At 48.9% G+C, this 12,569-nt stretch overlaps 1 protein-coding gene across 4 annotated transcripts in view; it reads left to right on the top strand.

Moving 5' to 3' along the window:
- DCT (dopachrome tautomerase) overlaps positions 1-12,569 on the top strand; it is an 80,818-nt gene that overhangs the window by 35,963 nt on the left and 32,286 nt on the right. For 2 of the 4 annotated variants that reach the window (XM_085854091.1, XM_085854087.1), the window contains one exon: positions 3,789-4,108. In XM_085854091.1, coding sequence (XP_085710217.1) covers positions 3,789-3,973 — 185 coding nt within the window. In that variant the 3' untranslated portion in view covers positions 3,974-4,108. Of the gene's footprint in view, positions 1-3,788; positions 4,109-4,332; positions 4,701-12,569 lie in introns of those variants that run through there. The other 2 variants (XM_085854088.1, XM_085854089.1) reach the window with 2 other exon arrangements.

Genomic DNA, 12,569 nt, shown 5'->3' with positions numbered 1-12,569 from the left:
GGGTGAGCGATAGGGATAGTAACACCCCTGGCATCCAACTCAACAGCTGGTGTGTCAGCCTGGTACAGCTGCTCAAAGTAAGCAGCCCGTAGGCTTTCACACTTCAGATTCCTCTGTCAAGAGCTTAACAGCCTTCGCTCTAACTGCAGTACACTGAAAGACCAGCTTGGAGGACCGCAATGCACAAATTCCTCTGCAAGCAGGATGGGAATCTCTTGACCAAAGGTGATGCTTTACCCCTTCAGAGATTCCTCACACATTGGCCTCCTTGTTCACCCTCAGCAAACGTGCAGTTTTATGCCTCAACTCCCTCAACAGCTCAGCTCTGCCATTAAGCCTTGCCTTGCGACTCTGGTCAATGGCATCCAGTGTCCCTTGGAAGGTAAAGTTCTTCTTTGCCTGACGGCGAGTTCCAAGCCATCCACCGACAATATGGATGGTAGTTTTGAAGGCACTCCACAACTCTTCAGGATTCCCCCAAACATCAAAAACCCCCAAATCCCACTCAGCCTGTTCGTAAACTCCTCAGCTACCCTCTAATCCTTGAGCTTGCCAACATCCAGCCTGGCCTGTAATGTATCATTCTCCACGATTTGAGCTGCAACTTTAGAGTTGCTACAACGAGACTGTGGTTGGTGTTGAGGAACTGAGCACTCCAGTAGACTCTGCAGTACTGGTGCATCCTCCAGTGATCATCAATGAGCACATTGTCAATCTGCTTTGCAAAATCACCAGCGTTGGAATACCAAGTCCAATGATGAGCCAGTGGGCACTGAAGTTATGAAGTAGCTACCCTAAGTCCACGACTTCTTGCAAAGTCAAGGAACTATTCTCGTTCTATTCTTATTCACAGTTCCAGACCCATGGGGACCAATTCGTCTCATAACCCTCCCTATCAGTGCCAGTCGATGCATTGAAATCCCCCAAGACTAGAAGAATATCTCACCTGAGGCAGTGATCATCCAGATTTGAGTGCGGCTTAGAATACGTCTTTCACAGTGAGACCACTCGCCTCAGTCGGAGCATATACAGAGACCAGGAAAATGATACCCAAAGAGTGATGAATCCTCAGTCTCATAATACGCTCGTTGACCGGTGTTACCTCAATTATCATGGAAGTCAGCTTATTGGGCACAGCTACAGCAACTCCTTTGGCATGATAACCATCAGTGACCAGACCAGCAGTAGATATCACCACCCACCATAATCTCATCTCTATGCAGTCTCTAAACCTCAGAGAGTGCTGCAAAACTGATGTTCAAATGCTTGAGCTCAGATGATAGCAGAGACAGGTGATCATCCTCTTAAAGTAAGGACATTCCAGGCATCCACCTGAAGGGGCTGCCTCAGGTTAACTGAAAGGAGACCGTCGTCTGATGGACAACACCTCAGCACCACCCCGACACACACCACCATAATCCAACCTCATTCTACCCTGGACATGCTGATGTACTCTCCCAACAAGAGATGTAAGCCCTCAATCTCTGACATGAAATCTGGGCCATCTCTCTGGACATATATTGAGCATTGATGCAATCTGGCACCCTACTGTGATCTCCAAACTCTCTGCTTGTGGCATCCAAGGCCACCTCTTCTCATGGCTCACTAACTTCTTCCACTCCCGCATTCAGTGTGTAGTTCTTAACGGCATCTTCTCATCTCCTCTCCCTGTCAAGGCTGAAGTGCCCCAATGCAGTCTTTGGCCCACTATTGTTATTAATAATCATCAAAGGTGATGATTCAGCCTCTGCTGTAGCCTACACAAACCTCTTGAAGAGGTTTGGTCACTCAACCTTTTGGGCCTCACCATCAGCCATGATCATTCTTGGGCAGACCCTTTTTTCCAAGGTTTCCTCCAAAGCCTGTCCTTCATCATGCATCCTTCATTGTGCAAGGACTTTCCTTGGAAAATCTGAACTTTCTACAACCTCCTGGCCTTCATTCACAGGTTGATGCTGTGCTGCTCTCCCATTTGGGCTGGTGCCCCTGCCTCAAACCATACCTTTCTTCATGCTGTGGAAAGCAAGGCCCTCAAAATCATTAGGATGTCCATCGATGAAGCTGAGTGTCTAGGCCGGTTACTTTCACATTGTAGGCAGGTTTGGGGCCACTTTGTATTCTGCTGCCTCCTTTCTGATCTGGCACCCTCTGCCCTCTTTTATCTCATTCCCTCACAGGTTTCTGCAGGGCCACACTGTCTGCCAATAACCCTCTTCTTGTTAAACTCTCAAAATCCAGGCTCACTGCTCACCTCCACTCATTTGTTCCTCTTTTTCTCACCTGTGGAACCAACTTCCTCAGTCGGTAAAGTCCCATTCTTCCCTCCAGGGTTTCAAGACAGGTGTTCACCACGACCTCAGGGCAGCTACTCCAAATGACCCAATTCCCAAGCACTCCCTTTTTTCAAGTTATTGTAATTTTTTTTAACTCCTCGCACTCACCTCATTTTAAGCCTCCACCTATATGATAGGGGAAGGCTTATTGTTGTTGTTGTTAAGCTTGGTGTTGGCTTAGTGGTTAGGGTGGTGGCTTGGGATCCTAGGGTCCTCAGTTCAAGCTCTGTTGGCCACTGAATTAAAATACACCAGGAGGTTGACTCAGCCTGTCATCCTTCCGAGGTCGGCAAAATGAGTACCAGTGTACTGGTAAGGGGGACACTGTATCAGCGGCATAGCTGTGTCCCAACCAATGATGCAACCAGCAGCCACAGGCTGCACTCGATAGAGAGAGAGATTGTTGTTGTTGTTGGGTTTGTTTCTACAATTAGCACCCACAATTTTTAATTATACCACAGAATTTCTTAGACCCCCTCATAGTACTAAACCACCATTTGGAATTTTTTGTTTCTTCCTGTACCCCAACACTCCAAATTTCTGAACTGTATCAATTTTGAACTTCACATCTGGAAAAAAAATCATTTTGAGCTTGCACAGCAAGTTTCATGGTGTCTACTTTTGAGACATTATCGTCACTCAACAGTGGAACTCGTGCTGACCTCGACTTTCTCTGTTCGCCTGCTGTTCCCATCGCACATCTCGCTCCTTCTCCACTAGCGACCTCTCCCGCCCAGTTTACTTCCTCCCTCCCCCTCAACTCCTCTCTCCTCTTCATCTCCTACACGACTCCTTCTGCCTTTCTATTTCCTATAGCTATGACTCCCACTCACTCCCTGCTCAGATTGGCTCAAACACTGAATCTCTCCTTTGGGTCCAATTCTGGAGGAGAGGTTGAACAGACTTGATCTCCTCTGGCCCACACATCCGTTGCTCTGTGGGGGGTTCGCTCCAATGCACCCAACCGCCACAGGCTCCTTTGTCCTGGGTTCTTTCCTAGGCCACCACAGAAACCCATAGGTCATTCTTGGCATTGTGATACAGTGTCCTCAGTTTCCTGATGGAAAAAATAATTAAAATCCCACATTATAAGTTACTCGGAACATTAACAAGGTGCGAAATCCCCTGCTCTGACATCATTCTTGGCCATTTCAAACACGAAATGCAACCAAGGAGAATAATGACAACAAGGAAGTAAAGCCCTGCAACAGCAAGCAAAAGGTGGTGTGTGCCACTGCCATCTTGAAAAGTACTTAACAGGTCAACAAATGTGGACATTCTCTTCTTTCCTCAACTTGTTTTAAATATTTTAGGAACTCGGACTCAAAACCTTGTGAATCCTACTTAAATCCACAACCAGCAATGCCACTGTTAGCATGATGAATGTGTAGTGGAGCGTTTGCTCTGGTCCATGCCCGATCTGCATGGGTGTAATACAAACTGTGCTCTTCCCAGGAACAGATGGCCAGGTAGGCCTAGTACTGCCTATCGGCCTGGCTGCTGCAGTGATACTGCTGCTGCTTTTTGGCTTTGTCGGCTCTCGGTATGCATGGCGGCGGTGTCGCACCCATACTGCCAGCACCGACCGGCTTCTCCACCACACCGAAGCACAATCCTACAACAGTGGTGATACTGTTTAACCAGGAGAGGCTGGTCTTCCCATGGTATTTCCAATTTATCATATTGTCTCTTCTTCCCATACCAATTGTCACATGCTTGTATTGTCATGTTACACTGAATGAACAAATAAATAGTATGTTATTTGCGAATTCCAATTGTATTCCAAGTTCTCTTACTTTCTCGTTAAGTATCACAGGGTATTTTGAACCTGAGATAATATTATCATGAAAGTTTATATTGGTTTCTCATTGTTATTATCCCACAGGGTATATTTGTGGATTTATAACAACAAAATATAAATCAATCCCTCAAATATTACAACTGCACAACGATTTTTACTGTGCAATATTTACAATAAGGATTTTTTATTTTATTTCAGCAGATACAAAGGGTCACGTACCTGCAAGGATCCCATTAAATGGCTTTGCTTAAAATCCCTAGATGGACGACTCTCATCATGTCGAAATATTTTAACTCTGCTGGCTTGCTGGGATGTATCAATGGGGAACTTGAGGTTCAATCCCTAAGGCACCATAAGATAATTGTTGTTTGAATACAAATACACAGGTTACAAATAAAGATGCAATAACAAAGGAAATGTAGTGAAAAGCCTTTATTTTACTCTCCTACTAGCAAGTAAGATGAGATGAAATAAAACACAATGACAGCATTTGAGATGTGCTGCGCAAGCATTAATGCAGTCGCTGCCAAAGTCTTTCATTATCCGATCCAAGAAAGACGAGCATGTCATGGAAAAATTGCATCAAGCACTTTCACACAATAGGACCCCTTGGTTTGTTCCACCAATGATCACCCTGCACCAAACATAACATATATGTTCATACCAATGCCTCAATATTGCATGATTAATTCACGTTTTTTGACCACCGTTTTTGCATGAAGTAGGCCTTTGGACCATCACCCGAGCACAAATTTCGAATTGTCTCTTCTTTCGGGTGATTCGTCAATGTACTGTATGTGCCTTCCCTCGGATGATCCTTGAACTGGGTGTCCTATCTGCCGATATTAGTTGATGGACGTTAAATATCCTACGGTGTCCTTCACGAAGAGTAGGCGAGGTATAGCCGACACCACAGCCAAAAAAAATCCAAAATTCCTCCCATAATCTCACGTTCACCTTGTCCCAAGAGAACGAAGTGCAAAAGGCTCAACTCCCAGGGGGTCACTACTATGCCCCTCAGCTGGGCATGTGGATTACTAGTAGTAGTATTGTTTCGGCTGTGGAAATTCGCAATACACCATAAAAGCTCCTTAGATCAGTTATGACGCTAAGTTTATGTGCAGATAGGTCCCCACCGTTGTTTAAAGGCGAAGCGACTGCCACAGACCCACCTGACATGGGTCAGGTCGTGATGATTTTGCTGGCAAAAATGGACGGCATGAATGCGAATATGAAAACAAATGCGGAAAAAATAGATGGAAACACAAACAGAATGAAAGAAATAAAAAACTGCGGGGTAAAATGCAGAGCGTGAGGCAATGCCTCCAGGCGGGCAGAATGGCAATTGAGAGGAGCGAAACGCGGGCAGCGGAGCTCAAAATGGCGCCACCACGTGCTGGGGGCGAACGAGCTGAGGGGGAGTGCAGCGGCTGTCAGGCCCGCAATGGAGGCGGGTGAAGGTGAATTAATTCGGGGGACGTGTTGGGCGAGAAGTGTAAAGGTGACTGAGAAAGTGATGGTGACACAGAGGGAAAAATTAAATGGGGAGACCAAAACGTGTGAGACGAGACACGAGGTGACGACGGAAAGAATAAAAGAAATAACAGACACGGGAGATGGAAACGGTAGGGGAGAGACTGCACGATAAAGACGGGGTTAAAGACGAGCACACACACGGAGGTAGTGGAGGACAATGGGGGCGAGCTCGCGGAACATGTTGGGACCCGGTGTAAGCAGCTGGATAGCCTCCTCCAGGAACGAGGGGAGGGAGTATGCCCCCTTGAAGCGATTCACGACCAGGTGGGTCCGGTCGAGCTTCACGGAGTTGAGGGGATGAGTGCTGTGGAAGAGTGCACGGAGAGCTTGGGGGCATGGAGGCCCTGGGAACCCTTGTGGTGGCACGAATCCCCAGTGTGGTCCCGGTGTATGTGGTGCCGAAGTGTGTGCTCACAAGTGTGGTAAAATGCGTGGTTCCCAGCACGCCATGCGTGAGTGAAGGGGTGTGCGTGACAGAAACCCCATGTGTGAGTGAAACACCGCGTGTGAGTGTCACCACGTGTGAGTGTCACCGCGTGTGTGAGTAGAAGGGTGTGTGTGAGAGAGATAGCGTCTGTGAGGTCGCTGTACGTGAGGGAGATGACGGTGGGCATGAGGGAGCACGCAGCCGCATCTCCGAGAGTGAGTGCAATGGTGAGGTGTGTGAGTCTCGTGACACGCAAGAGTTTGAGCGCATGGAGGGAATGGAGACGATGACGGCGACAGAGGGATAAAAGCCGAGTAGCGGCCGTAGTTGTAATGGGGACTGCGCCGGGTTTGCACAGCGGCGAGCGCGAGGTTCGTGCCGTGCAGCGCACGAGGCCGCCACGTGCGCGCTTGCGGGAGTGAAACCCGGTCCGTAAACGCCAGCAGTGGATGGTGCCGATCCCGCGGACGGACAAAAGGTAGGCTGCATTACGGATTTTGACCGGATGGGTTCTCCACGCGAGCGTGTTTGTGTAAAGCTCCGACGAGCAGAGCACATGTGTTCGCGTGGGGAACCCCTCGAAACGCGAGGCTTGTTTTGAATGCGCAGAGTGGCGTTATGGCTGCGTGTATGGTTGGAATCCGGCAGGAGGGTGAATCCGTGCCGGATGGTGCCGTCCGAGAAGGGACGAGGCACGAGAACAGCTGCCATGACGTCACGGGGGAAGCGCAGGTTGCGAGTTGCCGCACTGCTGCTGCGCAATGCAAAAAGGAAAAAAAGAAAAAGCAAGCCTTGCTTCGGGTGAACAGGATTCCTGGGCAGAGGGTGAAAGACCCCTCTGATCTGGGCACAGGATACACCTAGTTAGGGGGATGGGTTAGTTTAGTTAGACTGGCTTCATGGGGCAGGGATAAGTCCTCATGGAGCCCGTGGAATGGATTAGGTGGAGGGATGCAGTTTCGAATTAGAATGAGAAATTGATTTTTGGGAATTATTTTGAGGACAGTGACAGACTGTAAATGTGTAGAGGGTCGTAGCTTAGCTACGTAGGTTAAATGGAACGTGCATGAGTTTAAGGGACGACGAGGGAGCACGAAGTAGTTCGGGGAAGTAGTGTGCAGGATGGCAGAGATCAGCGATGGGTGTGTTGAAGAGTTGTGAGGTGGAAACAGGTTGAGTGAGTGAGGCCAGCGGGTCTGTGTGTATGGAGTGATTGGGGAATGCATGGTGCGATGAGTGATTGGGGGGAGGAGTGATTCCCACCCAAGGGACCCCAGGGTCAGTGTAAGGTGAGTTAGTGGGTTAGACAAATTGAAAAATGGAGGTCATTTTGCTGTTGGTGGGAACGTACGGGCTGGGAGCGTGGCTGCGAACGGTGAGTATCGCTGAGTGGGTAACCCGGGCACCGGGCTAGTCGGCCGCGGTAGGCCAAGGGCCCATGGGGGGCCGGGATAGTGTAGTGGGCACGGGTGCGCCCGCATGATGCGGGGGCCCGGGGCGCCATATGCCACAGGGGCAGTGTACTGGGCACGGGCGACCCTCGGAAAGGGGCCCGGGGCGCCAGCCTGCCACGTGAGCGTGGAGGGGGAGTCGCCAGGGAGGGCATTCCCCAGTTTAGGGAGCTGGTAGGCTCGGAGGCAGTGTAGTGCCCGCGGGTTCCATCGTAGGAGAATCGGCAGAGGGTAGTTCCTGCCAAGGGAGCCATGCTGCCCAGCCACGAAATTGTGCGGGGGCATGAGTGTAAGAAGAGACAGGAGAGGAAGAAGGGGATGAAGAATCCTCGCGATCCTGGATAAGTGACCTTCCTGGGTAAGCGACCTTCCTGGCTAAGCAAACTTCCTGGATAAGCGACCTTCCTGGATAAGTGACCTTCTTGGATAAGTGACCTTCCTGGATAAGCGAACTTCCTGGATAAGCGATCTTCCTGGATAAGAGGACCCTCCGCATGATTGAGAGCTTGAGAGGCACAATAAAAACTGGAGGGCATGGCCCGGAATTTGAGAGGCCACCAACACAGCCGACGGGAATCTTGGTTGTTAGAACCGATAGTTTAAGCGAGAGGCGCTTGTTGGAAGCCCCGGGGTAGTTTAAAAGTTAATGTTTAGGGTAGATTAGGAAGTGTACCCCTCCGCACCATCCATCCCTTCGCTCTCATTGTGGGCCGCTGGACCCACTTTGGGTTAAGATCGCTGAAATCTGAGGAGGCCATTCTGAGGCTTTATTGTGCCTCGACACAGGACGCCAGCTCTCCCTCATTCCCCTCCAGGAAGGGAACGTAAGGGTTGGGAGTAGGCTAGAAGACGATAGGTTAGCCGAACAAGGACGATAAAGGAGACAAGTTATAGAGGGGGAAAAAATAAAAATAAAAACAAAAAAATAAGTTGGGGCGAAATTGCTTTTTAACAAATTAAGGGGGTGGGTATGAACGGAGACAGGCAAAGGCGATAGGTTGGGAGGGAGACAGTAGGGTAGGTCCGAGCCCGCCTTCTGAGTGGCCAGCACCACCACACTCCCTCCACGAACCTCCAGAACAAGGCAAGGGGCCGGCCAATTTCATCTGCCGGCTGTGTTTACTGCAAGGCCTGTGCCGGCCACGTCATCTGCTGGCTGTTGCTGCAAGGCCTGTGCCGGTCGATCGTCTGCCGGCTGTTTTTGCTGCAAGGCCTGTGCCAGCCACTTCTTCTGCTGGCTGTGTTTGCTACAGCAGCCTTGTCATGCCATGCCTTGCCTGCCTGCCTTTGCCATGACCCATGCCTGCTGCCCTCGTCCAGTTGCCCCGTTCTGTTTTGCATTCCCCCCCCCCCCCCGTTCATTACCATGTGCGCCAGGATCATCACGCAAGTCGCAAGGACTGCCCTGTAGGCAGCTGCAACACGGGACTGCACTGGCAGCCCGTGCAACGTTTGCCAGTTCACTGCGTTCATTTCAAGGGGGAGGCCTTGGACTGCGTTTAAGCAGCCTGGCTCCCTGCAAACTCATGTTTTCTCCACAGAGTCCATTGATCCTGGGCCATGGTTTTGTGTAAATTATAAGGTTAAGTTAAGGTGTACAATGTAAAGGTGTTTTGCCCCCCGGCATGTGAGTCTTAGCACGGGCAATTTATTTAAGTCGTCTGTATGAGTGGGTTTGTTTAGTTAGTTACTCAGCCCGTAGGTTATTTATTTTGGGGACAGGAATACACTGAATGTCGCACTCAGGGATCCTAAGGTAAATCGTACTAGGGGAGAACTTACACATGATGGCACACGAAAATTTGACGACTCGCGACGAGTCTGTAAAAAAGGGAGGGGGTAGTGTTACGGCTGTGGAAATTCGCAATACACCATAAAGGGTCCTTAGATCAGTTATGACGCTAAGTTTATGTGCAGATAGGTCCCCACAGTTGTTTAAAGGAATTTATTCGTGTTCACCGGGCTGCGACTCTTTGAGATGTTTTTTAATCTATTAAATTTTTTAATCTATCGTTTTTTTATCTATCGTTATTTTGAGCCACCATTGCAACAAACCTCCACGCAAACAACAACTGCCACCAACTACGTCACAACGCCCACCACGCTCACACCACCCCCACAACAATCACCACCATCTTCGCCACTACGCCCGCTTACGAACGCCATCCTCCGCGGACCACGGTAAGACGGTTTCCGCACCACGGAAACTGTCCGAGAAGGATTGGCAGAACAAAAGCACTTGTGATGCCTGTGGGGTTTTTTCCCGCCATTTTCCCCGCGCTTGGTGTGAAGGAAAGGGGGAGGGCAGCTCGCCGCCGATTGGTGGATGAACAACATGAAGTAGTCGGGGTGAGGGAACGCCCCTTTTCGGGAACCTTCTCGAAGGAAGGTGGAGCCGAAAACGGGGAGGAGCGAAGCGCGGAGCCCTGCGCTATATAAGGTGGACCGTGCACGAGGCTCTCTCTCTCTATCTCTCTATCTCTCTATCTCTCTATCTCTCTATCTCTCTATCTCTCTATCTCTCTATCTCTCTATCTCTCTATCTCTATCTATCTCTCTCTCTCTCTCTCTCTCTCTCTCTCTCTCTCTCTCTCTCTCTCTCTCCCTCTCTCTCTCTCTCTCTCTCTCTCTCTCTCTCTCTCTCTCTCTCTCTCTCTCTCTCTCTCTCTCTCTCTCTCTCTCTCTCTCTCTCTCTCTCTCTCTCTCTCTCTCTCTCTCTCTCTCTCTCTCTCTCTCTCTGTCGTGTTAGATTCTACTCGCTCTCTTGGTGGACGTCATCCTCTCACTTCATCTTCGAGCTCTCTCTTGGTGGTCGAGGTCGGGCTCTCTCGTCTTGGCGATGGGCGACCTGTCGGTGAAGGCGCAGGCCGGTGGCGAGTCCGGGCGACGCCTCAGAGACGCAGATGGGAGGCGCAGCCCTGCCGGCTGTGTGGTGCGAATCTGCGTGTCTGGCGAGGGACGCCGGAGAGAACTCACCGACCACATCATCGCAAAGGCCCGAGAGCAGGCGCGGCTACGCTAGCTGCCGTGGGAACAAGGCGTCGCGACCTGCCCACCATCACACCTCGAGGGGGCAGGTAACCAGCACGGTCTCGTGGGCCTTTTTGGTCATCCACGGCCCACGACCATAAAGGTTTACGAACCCTGTCTACCTCCCTGCCTATGGGGAGGGTTTTCCTGGTGTTTTTGTATGCATTCTGTGGTGCCGTGTCCTATTAAGTAACGACTGTGTAAGTGACTGTAGATAATAATCGTAGTCGGTGGTATTGCTTGGCCTTCTATTTGTCGCTTGTTTCTTGCATGACTGTATACGCGTTGCTGGAATAAATGTCCTTGTGTGCAATGTATCCCGTTCGTCGCGTCCTCCTTTCACCCCATTGAAATGCCATCTTGCATCGTGGAATGAGTGGTGGGTTTTAAACACCAGATAAATAATCTGAACCATCGAGGTCGGCGATAACACCTATCGGTTATCCTTGTAGCACAGAACGAACCGCTTAAGCGGTTCGTGTCCGAAGCCAACCTGCGGCGTGGTGCAACCCCTCGGTAGGTTATCCGCGCGGGTATTTAGGTATATCGACATTCGGCGATTCACCCTATTTCGCGCGGGTAGAATGTGGACTGAGTTGTGGTGAGGTTAAACCCCCACCCGTGACTGGCTCCTGGCGGTAGTTCCAGGAGGGTTACGACTGAATTGTCCATCCGGTGGGCGACGCGGCTGCCATTAGAGGTACGCGGCCGATCGCACGCCAGGCGGGTCAGAATTCGTAACAGTATCATGGTTTCAGAATAGTATTGACCATTTAAAACACTCAATTGTAACTGCCGATTCAACCCTATGGAGATTCAAGCATCAGGAGCCTTTCGGTCCACAGAATAAGAAGAAAAAAAAAATTTGATGTGATTATATTGATTTTAAAGTAATAAACAAAGAATTGAATGTGGTTTTTCATTCCAATAATTGTTTGAGGTGTTACAGTTAAAAAGGCAAACCTGTCGGGTACCACCGCCCCTAAAAATTTCCAGAAAACTGCCATGACGTAATCAAGGGAAAACTTCTCAGCACGCAATGGTTAATGGCGCACAACTTGCTTGACTTGTCAGAAAGTGAATTTGATGAATAATTTTCAGATCAGGAATCTTCAGATTACAGTGATGGTCAGAATCATTATTTATAAGATGCTGTCAGACCGTACATGTATGAACCCGAGGTCGAGATGACGTGGCAGGTTACATGATGTATGATCGCCGGGTTTTTTGGAGGGGGGGGGCAATAGAGCATACAAGGACACCAGTAAACGTTAAAATCTTCGTTTCTTGTTAAGTATCACAAGGTATTTTGAACCTGAGATAATATTACTGTGAAAGTTTATTTCTTTCAACACTCAAGAAATTGTTTCAATATATTTGTTCAAGAAAAGAACAACGATTAAGTGTTAAGTGAAGCCATATCTATTCATTAAATCCAACAAGATTTTTTTGATTCTGTGGACCTTTAAGGACAGATAACATGCCAATTACATTAATTAATTAATTAATTTAAGATCTTCATTGCAACCACAATTCATCTCTTGGGGGGGGGGGGCTTGGGAAACACATTGATTCTCTATCTCACTTCCTTTTGACCAATGTGCTCGACAAGCCGAGCCTCCTTACCCACGTCTTACTAAATATTCCCCTCGTTAAATTCGTCCTTTTGTACCCTGCCTCAAAACCATTCGCTTTATTTTTTCTTCCTTCTCAAAACTGGAGACTTCATTGAACACTTTATCACACACTGTCTTGAGAAACAAGGACATGTGTGGAGCTCAACGAGCGGCAAATTTGAATGGTCATGATGATGTAAAATGCGGTAATATTTTGTTCAAGTACTGCTAAACAGAAGGGTTTTGAAATTGCCAAAAAGGTAATTTGTGTTCTCCAGTGTTCCAGCACATACAGTGCCTTCAGAAAGTATCCACACCCCTTGACTTTTGTTACATGTTGTTGTGTAACAGGATGAATTTAAGATGAATTAAGTT

The sequence above is a fragment of the Eptatretus burgeri genome, chromosome 14 (genome assembly GCF_056783735.1).
Source record: "Eptatretus burgeri isolate ZD-2024b chromosome 14, Ebu_testis_v1, whole genome shotgun sequence".
Lineage (NCBI taxonomy): Eukaryota > Metazoa > Chordata > Myxini > Myxiniformes > Myxinidae > Eptatretus > Eptatretus burgeri.
Note: the sequence above shows the minus strand (reverse complement) of the source record. Positions and strands in the feature narration are given on the sequence as shown.